Here is a 27848-nt window from a genome sequence, read left to right on the forward strand (position 1 = left end):
GAGCTGAGATTACTTCTTGTTTTAGCTTGTGGAATGCTTCCTTGCATTCTTATGTCCAAACAAGGCATATCAACAAAACATATAGGGGCCTTGCGATTACCGCGTACATGAAGATGAATCTTCTACAATACCCCGTGTCCCATAAATCTCTGGACAGCTTTTTGGCTTTCTGGTCTTTGTTCTACAATCACTCAAATATTCCCTTCTTCAGTGGTGATCCCATTTTTGGACACTACATGTCCAAGGATTCTTCCATGCCTAACCATGAATTTTTATTTGTCTGAGTTCAAGCAAAACCTGTAGTATCGACGTCTCGCCATACATGGAGAATATCCTCTTTTCTCAATGTTGAGTCCATGAAGATCTCTAAAAATTTCTACAAGATTTGTATGCAATGGACATCAATCGTTGGAACGCAGCTGGCACGTCTGTAAGACCAAACGAAATTACTCTATATGCAAATGTTCTCCACTCTATTGCGAATGCAGTCTTATGCTTATTTTTCGGATCAATGGATACTTGATTGTATCCTTAGAATCTATCTAAGAAGCTATAAGCCTCTTTTCTACTACTCTTTTGAGCACATGCTTTGTGTAAGGCAGTGGGTAGTGATCCCTCACTATGGCCGCATTTACCTTCTTCAAGTTCACGCATACGCCAATCTTGCCATTCTGGTACCAAATCTGTGTTCTATTTTGTATATGAAGCCTACATAAATAAGTCTGTCAACTTCTTCCTTTGTAGTCTTGGAATAGGTTTCACTGTAAGTGTGTGGCCTGTGTTTGACTCGCCTTGCACCATCTACAACTGCAATTGTGTGCTGACAAGCTTCCAGAGAGACTCCCTTTAGGTCTGAATAGCTCCATCTATGTACTATCTGAGCAACTCTGTTAGTTCTGTCTCCTCCTTGAGGATTAAGTCAATAGATATCCAAACCTTCTTGGGCTCTTCCCCTGGTAGTGCTAGGTTTATTTGCTTGGCATCTTCTAGTCCCCGACGTAAGATACCCCATCTCTTCCGAATTTTTTCTCTTTTCGGTGTTGGTGTGCACACTTGTCTATCTGTTCTCAATCATGTAATTCCTATAATGTGAAGAGACTTGTCCCCAATCCTCTTCTTGGTCATTGTCATCGGAACTAGCTTCTTGAGAATCTTCCTTGGTTCACCCCTCTCGTATGGCCTTATTTCGTCTCCTTCGTCCCGACTTGGAAGTCTTTTTGAAGTTGACCGAGGTTGAATCAGCGGAATCCTCTTTTTCTAGGTTTCTGGCAATCTCCGGATCTATTTACAAGACATCATGATGTGGTTTCCTCATTAAATCCTTACAATTTGAGCAGAACTCCTCTATAGCTCTCAAGGCTTCGACATAGTGTAACTTCATCCCTGAGGCTAGGTGGGTCTCTCGTTCTGTTATGCATTAGTTCTTTTAGCTTCTTTAGAGAAGCTTCTTTACTTTCAAGGAACTCTCGAAGCAGTGCTTGGTGTTCATTTGACACCTCCTCGTCCTTTTCATCATCATCTACCAACTCTAAGGTGCAGCTCAACTCAAAGCTTGCACTGAAACCTCGGTGGTACAATGATGCGTTTCTCCGGGGTTGTTTCTTCATTGTTCTCAATCCGTTCAACTCTTAGCCCGTTCAACTCTTAGTTCTTTGACAAATTCTACTGTGAGAATCATGGGCACCACCAGAATTGGCTAGTCTTTTGAGTAATGGAAAACATACTACCATTTTTGGTGAATAATTATTTGGATGCAATGTTACATAGACATCTCAGTCATAATTGACATGCAGCCCTCATGCTAGCAAGCTGACTCAGTTAGCTCACTGCCTTGATACTAGATATACCTACAAGTTTCAGTAGGCAGAACATGCCATGAGCAACCGTAGTCAGAAAATTTGGAAAAAAAGACAAGTAGATCCATCTCCAAAAGACCTCAAGCCAGCAGATTTCACCACTGTACGGCACAATGGGCAAGTTCTTTCCCTTTCAAACCTAAAAAACGATGACAAGAGATTAGAGCGCTCTCTCTCTCTCTCTCTCTCTCTCTCTCTCTCTCTCACACACACACACACACACACAATTTATCTTGTTTTTTTCCTCAGCTTTGAGTAATTTGTAAACAAAGCTTTCTTTCTTTCGTTTCTGTTGGGAGACTTTAATGCAAGAATAACAAGCTGATGTTTGCAATTTTCAAGCAGATGCATCTTTACTTCCAAAGATGATGATGCTATGTGATCTTAATATCAGCTGTACATCAAAAGATAGGTATGCCTTAGTCACCAAATATAGGACTTGCTTGAGGTGAAAACACTTGAGGCTTGTTGGTAAGTCAGCGAGCCCTACTTGCCAGCCATATGAAGGTGGACAAAATGTAGTATACTATTTTGTGATACATATATCAATGGAAATGTATATTAGGCCTTAGGACATTAGTTTGGTCACGTTCTCCTAGCAAAAGATGTCACTATTAGAGTATAGTAACAGGGATTTTTGCGACTGCTGTATCAGATGCCACATATCAGTCTATAGTATAATTATAGTTTTATTAATATAAGCCCTATTTTTGCTGAACATAGTACTAATAGCAACTCGTGGAGCTTCTCCTATTGTCCAGCACGTGTTTTTGTGTACAAGTGTACTTGCTCATCTAGCTTCTGCTGCAGGCTACTCCACGCCGACATTTGAAATCAAAGCAGGCTACAAACAGGGTCTAGTATGTACCTGCAGTAAGGGTTTGTGCTTCTGTATGGCCTGTTCCACACCTGTGTGCAACTGTACCAAACATAGCCACAACACAACGGGAACAGGAATGGGAACAGCCCATACCATCCTGACCGGGAACGGCATATAGGGATTAGGGAATGGCAACGGGGGTGCCACATCAACACAAAAATATATCTATATATTACAAGCTATTGATCTTTTATTTAAAACATGACAAACACGATACATCATGAGACTTGATGATTGAAGGAGAAGAAGATGAAAGTGATGAGGAGGAGGAACACACTGCTCATTGCTGTGTACGGCCTGTGAGAAGGAATCAAGGACGGCCTATGAACTTTGAAGGAGCTGGAGTCTCTGTTCAATCCCAGGGAGGCAAAGCCAGCACACATAAAGTAGCAGCCAGTTTTTTTCATTCAACCTTTAGCAACGAGGCAAGTACGCGTTTGAATGTACTGTAGTACCTCAGGTACTATATTAGGTACCTCTGGTACCTTAAATCGCAGCTTGACGGCCGTTGCATGCCAGGCCGTCACATGGAAAGGCATACCAGGCTGTCACATGGAGCGGCCGTTCCAGAAACGGGAACATCTTTCCCGAAACAGCACAAACCATTCCCAAATGCATGCCGTTCCCAGCCGTTCTGGTGTTCCACATGAAAGGAAAACGCTGTTCCACCGTTCCAAACCACAGGGAACCGTGTTTCCTATGACTATGGTACCAAACCCTAGAATGCAGATTTCAGCATTGTGCAGTTTGTGCACAGCCTGTATACCACGGTCCACCCCCATGTCCTGTTCCAAACCAACAACCCACCCTGCTTTTTATGTAGCAGCTGAACAAAGTACTAATAGCAACTTGTGGAGCTTCTCTTCTCCAACACGTGTTTTTGTGTACAAGTGTACTTGCTCATCTAGCTTCTGCAGGCTACTCAAAGCCAACATTTGGAATCAAAGCACGCTACACAGGGTCTAGTCCTCAAGTGGTTGGCCATTTTTCTTCTGCAAGCAAGGTCATGAGCTGTTTTTCCTTGTGTGTTGCTGTACGACCAGCTAGGGTTAGGGGTTCAGATCTGCACCTGTATGGATTGCTAGGATAAGGGTTTGTGCTTCTGTATGCCTGTTCCACACATGTGCGCAACTGTACCAAACCCTACAATGCAGTTTTCAGGATTGTGCAGTCCGTACACAGCCTGTACACCACCCCAATGGTGGACCTCTGTGCGACCAGTTCTGCTACTGATTTCTGATCCTACCCCTCCTAGCAGCCTCCCTCACTGATGGATCACTCCCAACCGCTCCCTTCACCTTCCTCTCCGCCTCCCCAACCCCCTCCACCTCCTCCCCACCCCCCCTCCCTCCTCCTCCCCCATCCTCACCTCCGACTCTTCCCGCATCTGCCCTGTCCTCTTCCCCTAAGCCCGCACTTCCCCCTTCCTCTGCCTCTCCAAAGCATTCCTGCCGCCCTCCAGCAGCACCCGACCCGGAGCGGAGGTAGCTCACGAGCTCCGTTCGCCACTTGATCCATAGATTCTTGGAGCCGGTAGAGATGACCATCGCCGCTTCCCCGCTAAGGGCTCTCCTACCAAAGTCCCCACATGGGCCTCCCACGATCTTGAGGCTCAGGCCATAGAGACCAGGATGGGGAGGTGGTCGCCTCTAGCTTGGAGGTACTGCTCTTTGTGTTCCTGCATATCTCAGTCACAGTACAGCGTGGCGACACATGGAGGACATGATCTGCGCCCACTTGGAGCGCCTTCGCCCCAAGACTGACTGTGATTATTCCCCATCTAAACCCACACCCAAGACTCTTTGATTGGAGGGCAGTTCCGATAGTTCCGCTTCCCACAGAGATTGATATGCGGATAGCCTCATGGAACATTCAGGGTTTAGGGGGGCCTCAATGATTTCAGAGGCGAGGCGTCCTCAGAGGCGAGCTTCACAGAGCTACAATTAGGGGACCCATCGACATTCTTTTCCTCCAGGAGCACCACCTTTCTGAGGGGCATACCCGCTGTTTAGGGGAGATTTTACCAGGCAGGAGCAACACTTTTCGGTCTCCCTCTTTCGGCCCCTCGGGGACGCAAGGAGGATTTTGTATTTTTGTCAATGAGGAGCTCTTGCTGGTAGTGAGACAGGCAGCCCCCGCGCGAGCATAGTGGGTAGCACAATCCGTCACGCCCTTCCTCAAGCTAATTTTTGGTGCATGGGTGGAGACTTTAACATGATTGAGGCAACAGAGGACAGACTCGGAGGAGGCATGGCCACAGTCTTAGGCACAAAGTACTCTGCATGGGAGGAGTTGATCCTGGCACTCAAGGGACAGGATCCTTGGCACTTCCAGAGTTTGGGCATAGCCCTGCGAGCCTGCGCTTCTTGCGGTTCTATAGGAGGAGCACCAGCCCCAACCTCTCTCAACTTGACAGATTCTATGTGGATGAGTGGGCTTACAGCCGTGGGGGCATGATCGGCTTCTTCGCGGACACTACTTTTTCGAATCACGCTCCCGTTATTCTAGCCTGAGAGGACCCCTGGAGGCACGAGTCAAGACATGCACACGAGCTCTAGGATTCCAACCTTATTCAAGACCCCGAGATCTACGCATGATAGAGCAAATTTGGACATGACTGGATTTTATTTCAGGCTCTGGTGCATGCACCTTGGATGCCGGCCTTGGAGAGATCAACAGCTTTTTGTAGGAGGTAGCTCAAAGCAGATTGGAGGGATTTCATGAGCAGGAGAGGAGTCTGAGAAGGAGTCTTGCTTCTCTTCAGCAGCTTCAAGAGATTTCCCCCGATAGCCCTTAGATTGAGAATCACCTCGTTGCTCGTACGGAGATCAGATCCATCGAGGAAAGGAGGGTGGAGTACAGATACCATGCCAGAGCTTCCTTTTGGACCCAGGCTAGCGATAGAGTCACGGGAGACTTCTTTGAGATAGCAGGCCTCCACGGGAGGAGAGCTGGTTTTCGCAGGTTGCGTGGCCAGGCCCCCCCACCCCCCCCCCCCCATGTGAAAGCCATCGCCACTGATTTTTTTCGATCTCTCCTCACGGGTGCCCCATTATCCCCACAAGTGATGGAGGCGCGCGAGAGAGTTTGGCGGCACACGAGAGAGGTGGTTCCCCTCGCTCTTCGGTCCTTCTTATTGACTCCCTTCACTGCAGAGGAGCTGGCGGAGGCATTGACTGCTCTTCTTAGGGGCAAATGCCCGGGAGCGGACAGGCTTCCAGTTTCTTTCTTTCTTCGCAATTGGGACCTCATGAAAGGCAGCCTTCGAGTTGCCTTCAATGAGATTATGTACCATGCCAAAGAGGCTTTCAGAGGGTTTGATACACTTGATTCCTAAGGAGGGTGGTGACAGATTGGAGATCCGGCAATGGAGACCCATCACCCTTCTTGGGACCACCTACAAGATCTTGGCCAAGGCCATTAGCCAGAGACTTCAGCCTTTCCTCCCTAACTTGATCCATGACACTCCGACAGGTTTTGCTCAGGATGGGAGCATTCTATACAACATCTTCACATTCTGGGAGACGATACCTTCGGCCAAGATGCAGCAGCAAGATCTCACAGTGCTACTCCTAGACTTTGAGAAAGCTTATGATAGGGTTGATTGGAGCTTTCTAGAGGGCACGATAAGCTGGATGGCGTTCCCCGTGGAGTGGATCCGTGGGGTTTCAGGACTTTACTCAGCCTGTCACAGTCGGTTCTCATTCAGGGAGCCCGTGGCGACAGATTCCCCCTTTCTCGCTTGGTCCGACAGGGCTGTCCTCTAGTACCTTACCTTTTCCTATTCGTTGCCGAGGCCATGAGCAATTTTCTCTCAGCCCAGGAGACAGGGCTCCAAGGATTGCGTCTCCACTCCGTACTCAGGAGGAGCTGCTGGACTCACAGTTTGCAGATGACACAACAGCTTACCTATAGAGATTCACTGAGGCGATCGAGATCTTTTGTCGTGCATGAGGAGCGCAGATCAATTGGCGCAAGTCGTGTCGTTTTTGGGTAGGCTCTGCACCCGCCCCGACTTGGCGCCCAATTGAGGCTTTCTAGAGGATCCCAAGGGGCACTCCAGTTCACTATCTCAGATGCCAGGTGGGCGTCAACATCTCTCCGGAGCAACAGCTCGCCCCTCTTCTTCTGAGCATTCAGAAGAAGCTTTTGTACTGGAATTTTGCAAGGCTCTCCCTAGCTGGTAGAGTGGTAGTGGCAAACCAGATCCTTCTTGCCACCATGTGGTACATTATTTCTTGATGGGCCTTCTCCCAAGCATGTATTGGCCAGGTACAGCCGTTCATCCGGAACTTCTTATATGGACCGGCAGTAAGACGGGAGGCTTGCTAGGGCCAAGGTGGCATGGAGCGTGATCATTCAGCCATGACGTAGAGGGGGGCTAGGCATCATTGACCCTGCTATTCAGAGCCGTGCCCTGCTGGGCAAGCTAATTGCTAGAGGACTCCTTCCCGGTGGTGAGCCTTGGAAAGACTTCCTCTTGGCCCAGATTTCAGCCCACACCCCGAGTCTAGGGGGGCCTTGGCCGCAGAGTACCAAATGGATCTTCATAGAGATGCGTGATAGAATGCACAGTGGAAGATGGGAGAGTGGAAACACAGTGAGAGAAAGAAAGAAAGAAAGAAAGAAAGAGAGAGAGATGGAGAGAAAACACAGGTGTATACCTGCTCTCTATATCACCAAACAAGAATACAAGTCCCAAGCAAGAGGGGAAGAAGACCTCGTATGTGAGGGACTACAGCAAGCCAATATGCAGAGGCACTGAGGCATGCAAGTGGCAAATACCTGCAGCAAGCTGCGCCTTACAGAGGGTGAGGGTGATTGGATTTCAAGCACGTGAGTGGCACATAGACCCCCGCCGGCCAAGGTGGCCACGGAGAGATTTTGGCAGCTATGGATATGGGAGAGCCGACCTCTCACACGTCTTCAATGGGACCCGGGAGAGTGGAGTTGGCGTGATCTTGCTGATCAGGAGATGCCCCCTTTTTTGCATACACAGAGCGGCTAGGCCTCAGGATTCAGATGCCAAAGATTGATGGCACCTCGGCAGCAGTTGTCAATTGGCAGCCACAGGGCCTCTCCCAGCATTTCCTCTCAGATTTTTGGAAGAGGCTCTGGGACAGTTTTCGGCCTCGAAAGATCACCCTCTTTCTTTGGTTGATGACACACAGGAGCTTGGCGGTTGGCACATGGTTGGCAGTTGGAGGTCGGCCAGCAGCTTGCCCGAGGTGCGGCCACCCTCAAGAGTCTCAGGCTCCAGCGACATTATTGTCTTTGGGATTTCTCGAAGGCTCAGCAGGTTTTGCTATGGATTCTCCGCATCTTCACGATGGACAAGGCCTCGACCCAGATCATTGCATGGGGCACTGTCACTTGGGCCACAGAGACTGAGGTGCTCAAGGCTTATGAGGAGGATGGTGGGGGGCTAGCCCTTCAGGTCTCTCACCTCCACATTTCGGCAGTAGCAATCACAGCCCCATCTACTGACCACTGGAGACCGGGCTCATGCCAGAGATGGGAGATTTGCAATAGCATTGCAACCTAGCACATATGGTGAGCTAGATGCGACAAAGCCATCAAGGGTACCCACACCCGCCAATGGAGTTCATTAGGAGCATTTGGCTCGACATCATCCATACCCTACACGGTCAGTGGGGGAAGTTGCAGGGTGGCTCTGACCGCATGAGGAAGCGGCAGGAAGCTTTCTTGAGGCTCTCGTGGCCTAGCCCTTTTCTCACCGATAGAGGTGGTGATCCCACTTGGCATTACAGACCACCTGTGTCGTTATCCCTCCCCCCCACCCCTCCCTCTCCCCCTATATGAGATTATAGATAGCCTTCTCCTCATAGAGCGGCCAGCTGGAGGGGAAGTGCATCTTTCTCCTTTTTGATTATTTGATCCCCGCCTTGTATACGAGGCGAGTTTGTATCTAGCCCTTCGTGGTTGTATTTAGCCCTTTGTGGCTGTTTTAATTTAACTAATAGAAGAATCTTTTACCCGGGGGGAAAAAAAAGAAGCAGCAAGAAATTCTTGTCCATAGCCACACCTTTTGGGTGCCCGCTTTTGGTCTTGAGGGGAACCAAGCATCTCAGCCAGTGAGCAGTGGATCCCATCAGTTTTGGGCTTGGGCATCATTGTTCAGGGGAGAACTCAATGTGTGATCATCAAGATTGGGGAGGACTGGGTGGACCTCAATATTTATTCCCCCAACAGGGCAGCCAGGAGGATAGATTTTTCGACACAGGTAAACAAAAGAAAGGGAAGCTATACAAGAGATCAAAACAGTTCCGAGATGGCCGATCAATACACTCCATCATAGGAAGTTGCAGGCTCCTCTAGAAGGGAGGAGGAGGACTGCAACTAAGGCCAGCCATAGGGCAGGTTCTGCCTTCATGAGTAGTATCATGGACATGGAGGAACCATGTACATATGAGCAGCCAAATGCATTATACAATCCAATGAAAGAGGAGTCTGCCACAATTCTGAAGAATAAATCAAGGGATCTTACAAATTTGGCACCTTGAAAGAATGTGCTTGGCACAAAGTGGGTATACAAAGTCAAGCATAAGTCTGATGGCTCGATAGACAAGTATGAAGCTACAATTGTAGCCAAGGGATATCCCCAGCAGAAAGGGATTGATTACGGGAAGACCTTTGCTCCCACACCTAGATGACTCGTAACTGCCTTGGCTGTCCATCATTAAGACTGCAATTTTGAATGGCAAACTTCACAAGGAAGCCTAATTATCTCTTAAGTTCGTGTAAAGGACTAATGTTATAAAGCCTATGACTTCTGTTTAGTCATTTTAAGTAATGACTGGTCAAGTCTGGACACTTGGCCATAACGGATTAACGCTTTATACTGCTTTTTGTGTGTTTATTCACTTCTTAGTTTCATCAGCTTTCCAAAAATCATGTAGGCATCTCGGTTTACAGGATCGGATACACAATGTGCTACTTTGGAAGGAAGTCTATGTATCTCTTAAGTCTGTAAAAAAGGCTAATGTTATAAAGCCTATGACTTTTGTTTAGCCTTTTTGAGTAATGACCAGTCAAGTGTGGACACCAAGGGTCAGGTATATATGTGAGTATCACTTTGAATGGGCACCTGGCCCTAACGGATTAATGCTTTATAGAGATTTTTGTGTACATGTTTCTTTGATGTGTTTATTTCACTTCTTAGTTTCATCAGCTTTCCAAAAAGTCATGTATGCATCTCGGTGTACAGTATTGGATACACAATGTACTACTTTGACTTTCTGCAGACACCAGCCATCCCTTGTCTGAGTGGCTATTGTACCATGCTGCCTAGCAGGGGCATGAGTCAAAAACCCAGACACCTATAAAAAATATATACCTCTCAAAAGTAAATTTTTTGTTTTGTCTCTCTCCAAAAAAAAGTTCACAAAAATCCAAGTGACATTACCATTCAGAAACACAGTCTTCACAAAAAATGTGTTTGCATGTAAGTGAGATCGGTGCATGCATTTTCTCTTGGCATATTGCACACAGGTCCCCAGCTGCAAGCACCTGCAAAACAACCATGAACTGGCAAGCTCAAACTTTGTGTCTTGCATAGCAGCTTTAAAAGCACACTAGGAACAGTTCACCTTTGCATCTCACGAGTGCAACATATACCAGACCATTACGAAAATGCAGGAGTAGCTAAAAACATTTCATAACCAAAAGTTCTAACAACCAAACGAATACAAGTTCTGAGATCTAATCTGGATGTACAAGAGTCTAAGTCTTCTCTTTTCATGCTTTACAGATATATGGAGGCTCAGACAAAACATGATGGCAGTAGTTCCATGCATGTAATTACTGGGGTCGTGGTGACTCAAGGCTGTTGGGGAATGCTGCTGCAACCAAAGACGTGCAAGAAAAGCTGTTGTGAAAATCAGTGGAAGTCACATGGTACAGACCATAAATTGGCAAGCTCAAACTTCAACTGCCTGCATGTCTTGCATAGCATCTTTAAAACCACAATAAGAACAGTTCTATCTTTGCATCTTGTGTGGGAGAAAGAAGAATTAGGGTTAGGTTAATTCATGTGTGGGAGACATACACAGAGAGAACAAGGGAGAGAGAGAGAGAGAGTTGTGGGGATAAGTCAACTCATGATGCATGAGTGTGTGACTCCCCTATCACACATGTATATTGCACTAGTACACATAGTGCACTTAGTACATTAAAAGTACTAAGTGTACTATGTACTATAACTTATGGGCTTGTACACACTATAAGGGTGGGCATTATGCCTTTACCCCAACAACCTCCCACATAAAGGCAAAGTGCCCTTAAATGAAGGAAAAGAAAAAATCAACATGTACATGATAATATACAAGGCCATATCAAGGCTGAAACTGGCCTCATCCAATGCCCATCAAGTGTCTGCAATGAGCAAAACGCTCCGGAGGCAAACTCTTTGTCAACAGATCAGCCGGGTTGTCATCCGTATGAATCTTAACAAGCTGAATTTGCTTGTTCTCTATCACCTCTCTGATGAAGTGATACTTCACATCCACATGCTTCGTCTTTGCATGAAAGACAGGGTTCTTTGCCAACTGGATGGCACTCTGACTGTCACAATGCAACAATGGAATATCCCCTGTATAACCCAAATCAACCACTAACCGAGATAGCCATAATGCCTCCTTGCAAGCCTCTGTGGCTGCAATATACTCGGCCTCTGTAGTAGATAAGGCAGTGCACTTCTGCATCCTGGATATCCATGACACAGCACCTCCTGTGAATGTAAACACATAACCGGTAGTAGACTTCCGGTTATCTGGATGACCGGCATAATCCGAATCCGTGTAACCATGCACTAATGCATCCTGTTTGCCAAAGCAAATGCACATGTCCTGTGTGCCCTTCAGGTATCTCATGACACCTTTCACTGCTTCCCAATGCTTCTTGCCAGGGTTGGCCATGTATCTAGAAACCACTCCCATTGCAAATGCAATGTCCGGCCTAGTAGCAACCATGGCATACATGAGACTGCCCCACAAGCTGAAGCATACGGAACCTTGGCCATATCAGCCCTGTCTCTATCCGACTGTGGGCTGTCCATAGCACTGAGTTTCACATATGGAGGCAAAGGAGTACTAGTCTTCTTCCCCCCACAAGCTGAAGCATATGGAACCTTGTCCATATGCCCCACAAGCTGAAGCATACGGAACCTTGGGCATATCAGCCCTGTCTCTATCCGACTGTGGGCTGTCCATAGCACTGAGTTTCACATATGGAGGCAAAGGAGTACTAGTCTTCTTCCCCCCGTCCATATTAAACCTCTGCAAAACTTTGCCAATGTATTCCTTCTGAGACAAATACAACACATGCTGATTTCTGTCCCGAAGTATCCGCATACCCAAGATGTGATTTGCATCACCCAAATCCTTCATATCAAAGGTTTGATGCAGCCTCTGCTTCAAGGTATCCATCTCCTTACGAGATTTCCCGGCAATCAACATATCATCAACATACAAGATGAGGATCAATAGACTGCCATCCAAAGCTTTCTTGGTGTACAAGCAGTGATCTATGTCACTTCTCCTGAATTTCTGGGATTTCATGAATGTATCAAATTTATGATACCATTCCCTTGGTGCCTGTTTGAGCCCATAAAGACTCTTTTTCAGCTTGCATACAAGCTTCTCCTTTCCACTCACTGCATAACCCTCTAGCTGCTGCATATATATCTCCTCATGGAGATCACCGTGAAGAAAAGCAGTCTTCACATCCATCTGAATCAAGTCCAGATCATCATGCGTAACCAAAGCCAACACAGCTCTAAGTGTGGCCATTTTGACCACTGGAGAGAAGATCTCATCAAAGTCCACACCATATTCCTGCTTGAAGCCCTTAGCCACTAGCTTGGCTTTGTATCTTGGCTTTGCATCTGGTGCAACTTTGAGCCTGTAAACCCACTTGCATGGCAAAACCTTTTTGCCTGCAGGCAAATGCACCAATTTCCATGTTCCATTTTTGTGCAGAGAATCCATCTCTGACTTCATGGCACGCTCCCAAAGAGCCTTGTCTGCCCTCTGTAAAGCCTCCTTATAACATGAGGGCTCCCCACAGTCAGTAAGCATCAAGTAGTCAACCCCTGGAACAAACCTGTCAGGGGCTCTGGAGGGTCTTGTGGACCTCCGTACCCAATGACCATCATTTGCAGATTGCTGTCCAGCCTGCATATCACCCATTGGTGGCTCCTGTTCCATGCCATAAGGCTGAAATATCATGCCCGGTATCTCCTCTAACTGTGGTATATCCATAGGGATATCTTCTGCCATCTCTGGCTGTCCATTTGGACCATTTTCAGCACCATTTAAGGGCTGGTTTTGCTGCTGTAATGGCTGATTTACAGCCCTTGGTTGTTGTCCATGATGTCCATCATCATCAAAGATGACTCTGCCAGGCTCCTGTTGCCTTGCAGGCTCCTTATACATGCATGTTTCATCAAAAATGACATCATTGCTGCGTATAATCTTTCTATTCACGGGATCCCAAAGTCTATACCCCATTTCACCTCTGTCACCATATCCTAGGAATATGCATTTGTGAGACTTAGGATCAAGTTTGGTGCGCATTTCCCTGCGTATGTGCACGTACGCAACGCAACCAAACACTCTCAAGTGCTTGTATGACGGAGGCTTCCCTGTCCATACTTCTTCTGGCACTTTCCCACCAAGCCTCGTGTTAGGTGACCTGTTTATAAGGTGAACGGCTGTCATAACACCTTCAGCCCAAAAACCATGAGGTAATGCAGCATGTGACAACATAGAACGGACCTTCTCCTGAATGGTCCTGTTCATCCTCTCTGCTGTCCCGTTTTGTGGAGGATCATAAGGAGTAGAGAGCTCCCTCTTGATGCCTTTAGCATCACAAAAGTCCTGAAACTGTTTGGACATATACTCTCCACCATTGTCGGAACGCAAAGCCTTCAGTGTTTTGCCAGTTTGATTCTCAACAAGAGCAACAAACTTCTGAAACACCGAGAATGTATCACTCTTCAAACGAAGAGGATAAACCCACACCTTGCGTGTGGCATCATCAATAAAAGACACAAAATATTTTGCCCCTCCCAAAGAAAGCTGAGGCATCTCACATACATCTGTATGCACAAGCTCTAACTAAGCATCTTTCTGTCCAAGAGCTTTCTTGTGGGGGCACTGTAGTTGCCTACCATATATACAATGCTCACAAAACTGAAAACTTGAAAACTTTAGAGAAGGCAAGTAACCCAAACGAGACAATTGCTCCATTCCCTTGACACTCATGTGTCCCAACTGGCTATGCCACATAGAGATTTCCGGCAGCTCGGTTGCATTTACATTAGCATGGTGACAAACACCTGCATGCATAAAGTAAAGAGTGTCCACCTTAGAGCCTCTGGCAACAACCAGTGAGCCCTTACTAATTTTCCACTTTCCACTACCAAATGTGGTAACATAATCAGCATCATCAAGATGTCCAGTAGAAAGCAGATTCTTCTTGATCTCAGGCACATGCCTGACATCATGGAGCATAAGCTGTGAGCCATCTGAAAACACAAGCCTCACATCACCTCTGCCAAGAATCTTGCATGCATGGTTATCACCCAAATAAACCACTCCTTCATTGCCAGCAGTATACCTGACAAACAAGTCTCTGCAACCTGTGACATGAAAGGAGGCCCCTGAATCAATGATCCATGAGTGCATACCATGACCACCTGTAAGAAGTGAATGGGCATCAAGTGAAGAAGTAAATAGGACCTCATCCTCACTGCCACCTGCATGTGACACATTGATTTCTTCAATCTTGACTCCACTTTTGCCCTTTGGCTTTACATCTTTGGCTTCATCTTTCTCTTTGTCTTTGCCTTTTCCCTTTTCCTTTTGATCATTTTTCCATTTGTAGCATTGCTTTTTAATGTGTCCCTTCTTGCCACAATAATGGCATTCCAAGTCCTTTTTAGAGCGGGACTTGCTCCTTCCCCGTTCTTGGCTTTTTCCCCTTTGCTGGGATCTCCCACGTGCATTCATTGCATTGGACTTTCCAACAGAGTTGTTTTTCCTGTTCATCTCTTCTTGAAGAAGAGCACCCTCAACATCTGCATATGACAGCATAGCATGCGAATTGCTAGTGGCTGTCCTGAATGTGTCCCAACTCTCTGGCAAAGTGCATAACAGAAAAGTGGCTTTGAACTCATCGTCCATTGCCAACTTTTGATTAATGACCTGGCTGACAATACCATTAAACTCATTTAGATGGGCTGTCATAGACGCCCCTTCCTTCATCTGAAGACCTATGAGTTTCTTCAACCAATACACTTTGCTTGAGGCACTTTGTTGGGCATACAAGTCCTGCAATCTCTGCCACATTCCCCAAGCTGTCTTCTCTTCACGAATGCTGAAAAGTAATGAGTCTGACACAGACAACATGATAGTAGATCTTGCCAGCTCATCCATATCTTCCCACTCTTCAGCAGTAAGAGAAGCGGGCATTACACCCCTTTCTTTGATAGGCTTGTGCTGCTTTTTCTGGAGCAACACGTAGCACTGGGTTTGCCAAATATCATAATTATGCGAGCCTTCAAGCTTCTTGATGTGAAGCAATGAAGAGCTCTCACCTGTGGTTGCCATAGCAATATGCAACCTGTCAATGCCTGACTCCCTGCAAAATGTGCAAACACTGCACCAAAAGCGCACAAAGTGCTCACAGTTTTTCTCCCAAGCTTTATCTCCCACTGCGGAAGCACATATGCAACTTTTCTCCCACTTTATGTGATGAAATCACCAAAATCTGGTTGCTGCAGATTTTGGACAGCACCTTAAATGTGCTCTGTTGCCCTTCCAAAGTACTGTACAACAGTACCAAGTGCTCACCAATAATGTACCAAACCTGTACCGGCAGGTACAGCAGCTGAAATTGAACCTTTTGGTCACTCAAAACAGTGTACAACCATGCCAAAACTTGCACAAAGCTGTGCCAAATCTGTACCAACAGGTACAATAGCAATAAATGCTCTCCTGGCTGTCCAAATGAGTGAAAATTAGACTTTTACAGTCCTGTATACTGCATACAACAGTCCCGAACAGAAATTGGGTAAAAGCCCCTTGACTGCAAGCTGATTTTTGAGGATTCAAGGCATAAATGTCTTGCCTGCTGCTTTGCCAAGCTCAACAAGCATACGAACTTGAAAAGCCCCTTGATTTAAGATCAATTTTTGATCATACATGGTACATTGACGCACATGAAGGCATCCAGAGTGTTCACGATGCTTCCCCCTGGCCACATATACATCAAATACATGAAAGCCCCTTGATTTACAGGCACATTGAGTGCTTGTAAGGCATCAACACATTATCCACAGCATCAAATGCGATTGCCTGCATGCAAATCAATCCAATCGGCACAAAAGCCCCTTGATTTGCACTGCAATTTGCTGCAATTTTGCCCAAATGTGCGATTTCTCACATCATACAGCATGTATGAGTGCTTAATTGCACAATTACATCAAAATCCCCAAATTTCGACATCCAATTTCCTGCAAATTGATCCTGATTGTGACCAATGTCACCCAATTTTGCCAATTTTGCTCAAAATTGAGCAATTTGACACCTGTATCTGCTCAATTGTTGATGTACTTGCTCAATTGCAAATCCCAAAAAAAATTTGAGGAAAATACCTTGTAATTTTCTGATTTTTCTCTGATTTGCAGGCGGGTTTTGTTGTTGCAGGAAAAGGGATGATGATGCTTCTGCTGTTCTGTGCAGGTGGGGGGGGGCACTTCTTGCTGATGTGCCTGCAGTGCTGAAGTTGTACGGGTGGCTGCATCTACCACCAGCTCATCCTCTGATTGGCTGTTGGCTACCTATAGCCCACGTAGGCGTGTCTCTGATTGCCTTCGCTTCGCCTGCTTCTTCGCTCGCCTAGCGCCAGCCTACATGACGGGCTCCGCCCAACGTGTTGTAAGTCGTAAGCTAGTCGACGACCAACGCCTTTACGCACTCACAGCCACGTGTCAGCGTTGAAAGCGCTGGCCTCCTCGCTCGACGCCCGCTATGCTGCCTTCGCCGTCTCCGCCAGCAGCGCTAGAACTCCACGATTACACGCACCAGGGTTCTCGTTCGCCTGGTTCTGGTTTGCAGCGTGGCTGCACCTGCTGGGCAGCGTGGCTGTGCCTGGGCAGCAGCTAAGCAGCCCACGCCTTCTTGACTGGCGCCCTGCCCTCTGTGCAGTACTGTGCGCTGCTCAGCACTCTCTTTCCTTACAAGAAGATCAAATCTCAAACGTTGTTGCGCTTCACTGCCAGCTCGACTGTGTGCTCCAGTTGAAGGCTTTGATACCAGTTGTGTGGGAGAAAGAAGAATTAGGGTTAGGTTAATTCATGTGTGGGAGACATACACAGAGAGAACAAGGGAGAGAGAGAGAGAGAGAGAGAGTTGTGGGGATAAGTCAACTCATGATGCATGAGTGTGTGACTCCCCTATCACACATGTATATTGCACTAGTACACATAGTGCACTTAGTACATTAAAAGTACTAAGTGTACTATGTACTATAACTTATGGGCTTGTACACACTATAAGGGTGGGCATTATGCCTTTACCCCAACACATCTTGCACGCTGTAAGTCATGGAGTCAAGCAACATATACCAGACCATTACAAAGAAGCAAGAATAGCTTTGAAAAAAATCAGCATCAAAAGTTCCAACAAACAAGGGGAAACAGGCCGACAGGATGATCTGAAAACCAACCAGCATGTAGGTGCTCATATATAAGGCACCTTCAGACCCTTGCATAAATCATCTCATTCTCTCATGATTCAGCAGTGCAACAAAGTAGTTATCATGTGTGCTTGACCTCTAGGGTTGTGCAAATTGGCAGCAGGCCAAGTCATCTCTTCAGTAGCCTGCATTCGCACATGCTTTCAGCAGTCCCAAAGCTTGTGTTTGGCTTCCCCGAGTTGGCTCATATCTTTTTAGAGGTATGCACGGCAGTTCCAGCCAGTGTGGGGTACATCTTGCCCTTGCATTTGGCTTTCTTAGCAGTCCCCTCAGTCAAGGTCAAAGTCATCATTGTAAAACAGTTCTCCAAAGTAATAAGTCTCTTTGGAGAGGGGGCCCTTAGTTGTGATACAATCTGGTGTCGACTCTCTAACTCTACAGCTCTATCTCCTGTATCAAATATTAAAGTGGATTCCTTCATGCTCACTAACATAAAGGTATAAAGAAGGCCTTGCTGCGAGTTGCATGATCATACCGGTACATTGGTATCAGAGAAGGTTGTGACCCAGCTTGGCTACCTACAGTGACAGCATCCCATGGATGGTAAAACTAAGGTCAAGAAAAACCACCCAACCATCCACCATGTCAGGAGAAGAAGAAAGAAGCTTCAAAGAAGACACCACGGCAGAAGAAAGTGTCCAAGAATTCACCACCACAGACGAAAGTGTCCAAAAAGACACCAGAAACGCTTCTACAAAGCACTAGAGATCTCCTTCAAGAGCTGATGGAGCAAAACAGACTGCTCAAGTTACAACTTCAACAAGCAAAAGAAGCAGAAAAGCCTGAAGAGCAAGATCCCACAGAATTTGAAAGCGTTCTTCTCCTAATGGAGCAACAGAGATGCTGGGAACTTGCTAAGGAACGGAGGGCTGAGGAAGCCAAACACAGGGTTGAAGAACACCGACGCCATGGAGAACTCACGGCTCTAGAGCATCAACACAGGCTCGATAAGGAAGCCATGCAACTCCAACATCAGCAGACATCAACAACATTACAGGCCAGTCTGATAGCAGCACTTCCCAAACTGGCAACTGGTCCCAGTTCCTCCACCACCATCATCCGTGCTCATTCAAATTTCATTAAGTATGATGGTAAGTGTGATCATTATGTAGTTAATCAATTTATCCATCAATTTGTTGCATATTTTCCGTTGGCTAAGATTGTAGATAGTCGAGACAAAGCCCATCTGGCGGCTCCACATCTCACTACGAAAGCCATTACTTGGTGGCAACATTGTGGGCTTCATACGGATCCAACCACCGGCATGATGCATTATGTATGGGATACCTTTGTGTCAGACCTCAAAGCGAGATTTCTTCCAACCCCAATACATGACCAATCTCAATGATTTTTAGAAGCTCTCTCAAAATGGGTCTCCAGTGCTGACCTATCCCAACAAGGTCATTACCATGGCACAATAGTTGGGGAAGTCCGAAGAGGAGAAGCTAAAAAACAATTTCTCAAGGGGTTGGATAACATCCAGTTTCCTGTACGGAATTTCAAGTCTCAATCATATGATCGCGCTTTGGCTCTAGCTCAGAATCAAGAGATGATGCTGAATGGAGGCAAGCCCAAGCAAGATCAGACAAGCTCCAAATCCCAACTGCAATAGCAGTCTTCATAGCAGTAGGGTAAGGGGACACCAAACAATAGAGTCAACAAGAAAGACAACCAAAGTGGTTCAAACTCAAGTGGGCACCAAGACAAAGACACAAAACCCAACAGGACACCCGAGGAAAAGGCCAAGAAGGGCATTACTGGAGGTTATCTTCAACCAAACGAACAAAAGCAGTATCACGCAGAGAACCAATATTTTTTTGCCATCATGAGGGGTATAGTAAGAAGGATTGTACCAAGTGACAGGCCAAGAAGGCCGCCAAGCAACCATCCTCTACAGTGGCCACTGCCAAACCTACAGCTTCGTCTCTAAACTCAGTTGCTAATGCCGTTCAGTTTTTGCCCGCTTTGAATCCAGTGCATCCAGTGGTGTTTGATGATAGCAAGAGAGTGACGTTGTGGGGCAAAAGAAAGGTCTGATCCATGCCTATGGCACAGCGAAGGGACATCAATTCATTGTTCTCTTCGACATGGGTAGTTTTGAGGACGCCATCTCTCCACAGTTGGCTGCTAAGACAGGTTGTACTCTAGTACCATACCATTTTCTTGTGGTGGACGGGTTAACACCCGATCTATGCATGCATATTATGCAGCAAGCCAAACAGTTGCAGTTCCAAGTTCAAAGGGCCACATTCGAGCGGGACTTCATTGTTTCACCTCTCTTGGGGTGTAACATGCTTCTCGGCATCCACTGGTTTCGAGAGTTTGCACCCATGCCTAATTTGAGGCAGGACACTTTCATCATTGTTGATGATTTTCTTGAGCTTGTCATGATTTGAGCATTCCGGGCATCCCACTCATCTTTCATATCCAGGCTCAACGAGCAGTAAGCAGCAAAGCTAATGGTGCATCGATCCATGTCCACAGCCAACAATCCACTATTTAGACAACAAAATCTTTAGAGCAACAAATGGTAGGCCTTATTTTGCAACTTCAGAACATCAAGTTGAGGAATGACCTCCCACCCAAGCTCTCACCCATTCATCCTAAGGATCATCAGATTAGGTTGGTCCCAAGGGCCTTACATGGCTCTAACAGCTGCACCTTGAGCAACGATACCTCCTTCTCTGATTGCGTCTCACATGAGCTCTTCCTATCTGAGAAGATTTCCCTTACTTGGACCAATGCTCTTGGTCTTGGACTGCTCCAGAGTCCTAGGTGATACCTCTAGGATCTTCTTATCCATGGGCGCATGTTTTTGTTACCATTTTGATGAACTCTGTTGTTCTTTGCTCCTTTAGAAGTCTTGCTTCATGTTCTTCTTGTTGTTGCGGTGCGTCTTCCTCTTGAATGCATTCTGCCTCTTGTCGTGCTTCCTTCTCTTGTGACCGAAGTTCATCGTTTTGGCCTCAAGTTCTTCTTGTTTCTATCTGGTCTTGGCTTCAATCTCTTCAACTCCTCTCTGAAGATGTCGTTTGTGCTCGGCTTCAGTCTCTTTAACTCTCTGCTGAAGTTGCCCTTCTGGCGAGCATCTGTCTCTTCGCACTCCCGTTTGCACTCCATCAAAGCTTAATTCCCCTTTGACAAGGTGAGGTTCTTGTCGAGGGAGTATCCCAAAGAAGCCTTTTCCTACCCAGGTTAGACCTAGGCTAAGATTTTTGATGGTTTTAGTCTACATTCAACCGATGCTACAAGCCTACATGCACAAAATGGGTTGAAAACACACAAAAGAAAACCCTTATTTACTTTTTTAACCTTGCACACTGAAGTTGGGGTTGTAAACATTGTTACAAGGGTTGATGTGATGCAAAACAAGGAAATCTTGATTTTGGTTGCAAACCCTAATTTCAAAAACCTTGATTGAACATGTCCAAATCTATCTAAGATTAACCTAAGCTTTGATACCAATGTAACATGAGTGATGCAATAGAAAGACTAAAACATACGATTAATGCTAAGCACATGAGAGATTAACACTAATCAAAACTGAGCAAGACACAATAGAGAAGGAGAGACACACCTAATCTAAGATTAACCTAAGCTTTGATACCAATGTAGCATGAGTGATGCAATAGAAAGACTAAAACATACAATTAATGCTAAGCACATGATAGATTAACACTAATCAAAACTTAGCAAGACACAATAGAGAAGGAGAGACACACCTAATCTACTGTATATTGCAAAACATGTTGTAATTACAATGATGAACTTGGGGAGGTTGACTTAGACCATGGTTATGCATATCTATCTATGATGCATACAAAGTTGACTTGCTGATTCATAGCTTTGTGGTGATCTCCAAATACTTGCATTTATGAGTTGAGGACTTCCTTCTAGCCAGTGGCGTCAACACTTGGGTGTGCAAAAATGAGATGTTTAAAATTGACCCTTTACCTACCTTTATATAGGGAATTGATAGCAAGTCGTATTTAGGTCAACTAGGGCTTCTATGGCCCCAAAAAAGTCATTAAAAAAAGGTCTCTTATTGAGTTCATATTTTGTCCAACTTGTGTCCCAACTATTGATCCACAGCCTAGGCACCTATTGGGCTGCCAAAGTAGCCCTAGAATCGGGTAATGCTAAGATAGGCGCTTCCTTGACTTTATCTTTCAAAAGTCTGAAGGCCATATCCAAATCGTTATTCCAAGTGATAGGCTGATTGGACTTACATCCACGACCTTTCAATAAGTCGGTCATCGGTAGTGTGAGCTGAGAGTACTCCCGTACAGATTTCCGAAGAAAAACAACAAAACCGAGAAAAGAACGGTATAGGCCAGTCCAGAACCTTCTGAACTCGGTCATAGTCAATGCTCAATCCATCTCTAGTGATCTTGTGTCCCAAGTAAATGATGTCGGTCATAAAGAGCTCACATTTACTTAACTTAGCATATAGTCGATTCTGTCTTAAAATAGATAAGACAATCGTGAGGTGTCTGACATGATCCTCAAGAGTACGACAATATATCAAAATATCATCCAGGAACACCACCACCAATTTCCCCAAATGTTCACGAAAAAGATCGTTCAAAAGTGGCTGGAGCATTGGTTAACCCAAAAGGTAATACGAGAAACTCGTAATGGCCATACCTAGTCCGAAAGGCAGTTCTTTCGACATGCCTTTCATGAATACGTATCTGGTGATAGCCAGTACGTAAATCTATCTTCGTGAAATATTTCGCTCCTGCTAACCGGTCAATCAGGTCATCTGATCTAGGGAGAGGATAACGGTTCTTAATGGTCAGCTTGTTCAATCTCTTGTAATCTATACACACTCTCCAAGTATTGTCCTTCTTTCTCCTAAGCAACACAGGTGCACCCCAAGGTGATTTACTTGGACGGATCTGGCCCATCCTCAAATAATCTTCGAGTTGTTTAGCCAACTCATCTTCCTCAGCTTGGCTCATCCTATAAGGTGGAATACTGACAGGATGAGCACCAGGGATCAAGTCAATACGATGATCTACTGCCCGTTCAGGTGGTAAACCCGATGGCAGTTCCTTAGGAAATACGTCTTGAAACGAATCAAGTATCTTCTGTAATTCTTTACTTTCAAACTTACTTAATTCATTTACATCCATGGAAGGGATGAGAAAAGAAGAAAGTGGAATCAATACACAATGGAAAGCGGTATACATAGAAGAATCCATTATATTTCCAAAATCAATTGTATTTACAAGAGGTCCCTGAGAGGGATGAATACAATCACCTAAAATACTATACTTGGTGTCCCTATGTTGAAAAGAAAAAATATGACTATACCAATCTATCTAGACTTCAAGAGTCTTAAACTACTCAATCCCTAATAACAAGTCTACATTTTCTAGATGCATAACATAGCATTCCAGAATATCTTTGTAGTCCTGAATCTGGATTGGAAGCATCTCCACCTTGCGATCCCAAACTTGCCTTCCCGCAGGTAGGCGTACCTCATAGGTATGGTCGCTGAGTGTCGTATCAAGACTCAATTTTTGCACAAGTTTGTAGTTAACAAAGTTATGCAAACTGCGAGGGTCTAAAAGAATGTGAATCTTATGGCCATTCACTTCTCCATAAACTCGGAGAAGATCATGCAAACCAAATACTTTAGAATTGAACAGACAATCAGAACAAGTACTAGGGCAAGAAAGTACAGAAATTGACGTACCTGTCAAAGACAACTGGTTAGCTGCCTTTGGCTTGGGTCCTGCGTTTGTCTTGGTATCCTTTTGCTTTGGGCACTCGTTACGCATGTCCTTTTTCTTCGCAGATAAAACAACGTCCTTCCTTCTTGAGCTTTAAAGCCCTAAGGAGTCGTTTCTTCTTCGCTGGTGTCGAACTGGAACTCTTCGAAGGTTGGTCCGAAGACTTTCCTTCTGTCGTGTTAGCCATAGGTGCGGAGAACTTTCGTTTATGCTTGTTCCCCTGCTCGGTAACGGGTTTCGACTTGGAAGAGACCATCTTATCGTCATAGATACGAGCTGAATGAATGGCCTCATCCAAAGTTTTACATTTGTTATTTTTAACCTGTAAACGGTACGATCTGGTAAACCAGCTACGAAAAACCCCAACAGAGTAGTGGGATCCATCTTTGTAGCTTTCATCTGCAAGTCACGAAACTTTTGGAGGTAGACCTCATAAGTGAGGTGCTACGAGGTCATGGTCAAAGCTGAAAACCGGGCAACAACATCATAGTCATCCTCTTTCTTGAGGAATTCTTTCTTGAAGACGTCTTCGAATTGTGCCCAAGTCGTTGGCTTAGGGTTGAGTTCCTTCCACCAAAGCAAAGCTTTGCCGGACAGGAAACCTGCTGCTAACTGGATCTTCTTTCCATCATCATATGGATGAAACTGAAAGTGAACTTGCCACTTATGTAGCCACGTGTCCACGATCTCCTTGGTTCGCTGCTTTTGCTCGCCCCCGAACGGTTCCGGAGTAGTGTTGGGGCCTAAAGCTAAAGCCAAGGTATCCATACCCGAGAAAGTAGAGAGGGTAGTGGTCAAGAGAGCGATGGAGTTCTGCAAAGCTTGCATCTGGGCTGCGATTTGTGCCTGACGTTCCGTCGAAGAAGCTTCGAGAGCTACTTTAAACTCTTGGAAATCTGATTTTGACACAAAATCGTCAAAAAGATTGGCATCGGTACCTTCCGTAGCCGGCAAGCCTTTGCGTTCCACAAGGGGCTCCAACTCCGATTCTTGGGTCGACATCGTGAAGAGGGTACGTGGAGAGAAAATTCGATCTTTGCACAAGGAAAGTGCAAGGGAACTTGAGAGCTTGAGAGCTTGAAAACTTGAGAGATGTGTGGCAAGAAGCCCACTTAAGGGGTTTATAAAGATAGCCCCAAAAGCTAAAAATCTCCAAAAGCTAGGCTTAGCTTTTGCTTTTGCTTTTGTGTTATATATATATATATATATATATATATATATTCTAAGTTCTTAAAAAAATAAACACTTTTAAACCTTGGAGGGGGCGCGCGGGGGGGGGGGGGGGGGGGGGGGGGCTAACCTTTAAAAAATTAAAAAAAAACGAAAGCCCAAAAACGAGTGCTTTCCTTGTTTTTTCTTTCATCCCTCCTGGATTTGCCGCCGGCGCTGCTGTCGTCACCGTCGGCTGCCTGCGCGAGTCGTCCTGCCGGCGCCACCCTACCTGCCGTCGGCTGCTGCCAGCAGCTGCGTTTCAGCCGCCGGCGCTTCACGCCAGCCTCTGCGCCTGCGACCGCCCGAGTATGCCTGGCCACAAGGCCACGTGGCCTAGGCGCCTGCCTTGCCTGGCTTGGGCGCCTACCTTGCCTGGCTTGGGCGCCTGCGCTAGGCTGCGTAGGCCTGGCTGCCTGGCTACGCAGGCCTGGCCAAGCCTTAGGCGCCTACCCGACTATAGCTGTCGGAAGCCCGACTCCAACACCTGCCATCGTGCAACCCGCCAGCAGGCCCACCTTCTCACAAACGCATGCGCTCTCTCTCAATCGCCAAAAGCAACGAAAAGCAAACATGCTTTTTTTTTCTGTTTCTCTCCCTGCAGTTCATGCGACTGCACAAACAACTTCCCTACTTCTTGCAAAGCAATCAACCCTTCCTAACTACCATCTCCCATCAACATGGGTCTCTTTGATGATAGCCCGTCCCCCTTCTTCTGAGCATTCAAAAGAAGCTTTTGTACTGGAGTTCCACGAGACTCTCCCTGGCTGGTAGAGTGGTGGTAGCGACCAAGTCGTCCTTGCCACCATGTGGTACATTACTTCTTGTTGGGCCTTTTCCCGAGCATGTATTGATCAGGTACAATAGTTGATCCGGAATTTCTTATGGGCCGGTAGTGACAAAGGCCCGCCAAGGCCAAGGTGGCATGAAGAGTGATCATTCAACCACGACGCAGAGGGGGCCTAGGCATCATTGACCCCACTATCCAGAGTCGCGCCCTACTGGGCAAGCTGATTGTTAGAGGACTCCTTTTTGGTGGTGAGCCTTGGAAGGACTTCCTCTTGGCCTGGATTTCAGCCCGCACCCCGAGTCTAGGGGGCCCTTGGCTGCAGAGTACCAGATGGATCTTCACAAAGATGCAGGCCCGCAGTTTTAGTCTAGCTTTTGAGGACAGACTTGCATCCAATCTACTGCAAGCTTGGGACCACCTCAAGCCGGCCCTTAGGCAAATAGCTCCGATAGCCACAGAGGAGCAACTTCGGCAGCCATTGGTCTGGAACCCCCTGATCCGTTTACCCAGTGGCCACATGTTGGGGGCCCGACCTCGTGTATATGGGGCACGTTGAGCATAGGACCTGCCATGTCCCTTGGAGATTGGATTGCACAAAGGCAGTTACCCCAGGAGGTACAGGAGAGAGAGAGAGAGAGAGAGAGAGAGAGAGAGAGAGAGAGAGAAGTGCTGGAAATTCAGTATATTCTATGGTACAAAAAGGTACCTAAATCTGCAGCCATGGGCTGCCTTACATAAAAAGGTGGTAACTCACCAAAACAGTCCCCTATGGGACCCCTAATGACTCACACCCCTAGAGGGAGTGAATGGCTAACACAATGAGCACTTGGGCCTATTTATAGGTCCCTTGGACAAATGGTAGACTGGCCGACTGCTGGTCGGCCAGTCATAAATTCATTAATGCCTTTTTAACGCAGCCGACTGGTCCTGATGCATGTCATGATGCGCTTTTCAGTTGCCTGGTCTTCTGGTACAGCCGACCACTCCAGTATGCAGCCGACAGCCTTGCGTGCAGCCAGCAACACCTTTTTCTGCAGCCGACAGTCATCCTGGTTCTACTCTTTATCTGGTTGCCTCTTCTAGATCTAGCCCTAAGAATGTCCATGGCATCTATGATGCACATGACAGGTAGTGACCCCACTTGGCACTGCAGACCACCTATGTGGTTGTTCCCCCTCCCCCCCCCTCCTCCCCCTGTATGAGATAGCCTTCTCCTCATAGAGCGGCCAGCCGGAGGAGAAGCGTCTCTTTCCCCTCTTTCGATTTCTTGGTTCCCACCCTATACACGAGGCGAGTTTGTATCTAGCCCTTCGTGGTTGTTTTTAGCCCTTCGTGGCTGGTTTTTCAGTAACTAATAGAAGGATCTTTTACCCGGAAAAAAAAAGGGAGAAAAGAGGGGCCGTAGATTGGCACAGGGGCACACGCGCGGGGCGGGAGGGGGGGGGGGGGGGGGGGAAAGGGGGGTCTCGGGGGGTTGCTTCTCAGCTCAATCACAGATTCAAGTAGGTTGGTTCCTCCTACTGCCAGAAACTTGACACGTAGCAGGCTATAATTTTTATGTAACGTGGTTTGAAAAAAAAAACTGCATTATTGGAGCATCAAAGTACACCAAGGTGTGAGAATGTGGAGTCAGATTGTCAAAAACAAAGATTAAAAAATTGGTAAACCATGTGTACAATAGCCAGAAACCGAAAAAACATGTAACAATGCCCAAAAATGTTGACCTGAAGCCCAACAAAAGACAGCATTCATAACTTCACATCAAGGCAAAATTTAGATCATTCAACCTCACAATGATGGGGGGGTACAACACCTCTTCACAGGTTGCAGAAGACCCATATTGAACTTCCCTTCGGAAAAGCAACTTGATTGCTACAAAAAACCTTTGTACCTGCATTGAGCCACCATCCACACTTCAAAAAATTCTAACAAAACTATAAAATGCTTTTTGTTACAATATCAAATAATATATGTCACGAAGCATGTGAAGGCCAACGAAACCATCAATATTCATAAGTCACAAGGCAAGCACTGACAAAGGTGCAAAGTCCAAACACTTGCAGGTAGAAGTTAAGTATGAACCTTTTCTAGGGTTGCTGTGATCTTGAACGTGAGGTAAAGTCCTGTTGTCAGTGAGGAGAACAAGCTCCCATATTCTTTGTTTAAGAAAAAACGGTACCATACAGGTGCAGGAAGGAGTGCTCGGTAAAGCAACAGTATGTATTCAATTGCCGTCAGTAACCGGGCCTTAAAAGACAGACAAGAAATCAAGATTAGCAAAAGCAAATGACTACATAAAAGTTTAAAACCCTCTTTGTCTTGGACCCGCTTCACAAAGGCCACCCGTCTACAGGGTGGCAAAAGGAGATTGTGTGCGAGATTGTGTGCCCAACCTCTCCACACTTCACATGAGGGCCTCGGACAGGCGCCTTGCTTTCTAAGCGGGCATGCCCAAGTCATAGCCCAAGCTGTCCGGCATTCCCATGTCAGGCGCAATCGATTTCATGCCCAACCCCATCCAATCAGAATGATTCGTGCTGAAATACTCATTGGAACCTAGCTCGGGCATGACCTGCCAAGTGGTTTTCCTT

The 27848-nt window shown here is 46.3% G+C and overlaps 1 protein-coding gene across 1 annotated transcript in view; it reads right to left on the reverse strand.

The window, feature by feature from the left end:
• Window positions 1-1712: 1712 nt before the first annotated feature.
• LOC147618492 (uncharacterized) overlaps window positions 1713-27848 on the reverse strand; it is a 54549-nt gene continuing 28413 nt past the window's right edge. The window contains exons 5-8 of the mRNA XM_086774924.1: window positions 27340-27504; window positions 27071-27148; window positions 10163-10266; window positions 1713-1995 (exon numbers count right to left, since the gene is read on the reverse strand). Coding sequence (XP_086631050.1) covers window positions 1890-1995; window positions 10163-10266; window positions 27071-27148; window positions 27340-27504 — 453 coding nt within the window. The 3' untranslated portion in view covers window positions 1713-1889. The remainder of the gene's footprint in view (window positions 1996-10162; window positions 10267-27070; window positions 27149-27339; window positions 27505-27848) is intronic.

This window comes from Cibotium barometz, chromosome 35 (assembly GCF_041138505.1).
Source record: "Cibotium barometz isolate CiBa-2024 chromosome 35, ASM4113850v1, whole genome shotgun sequence".
NCBI lineage: Eukaryota > Viridiplantae > Streptophyta > Polypodiopsida > Cyatheales > Cibotiaceae > Cibotium > Cibotium barometz.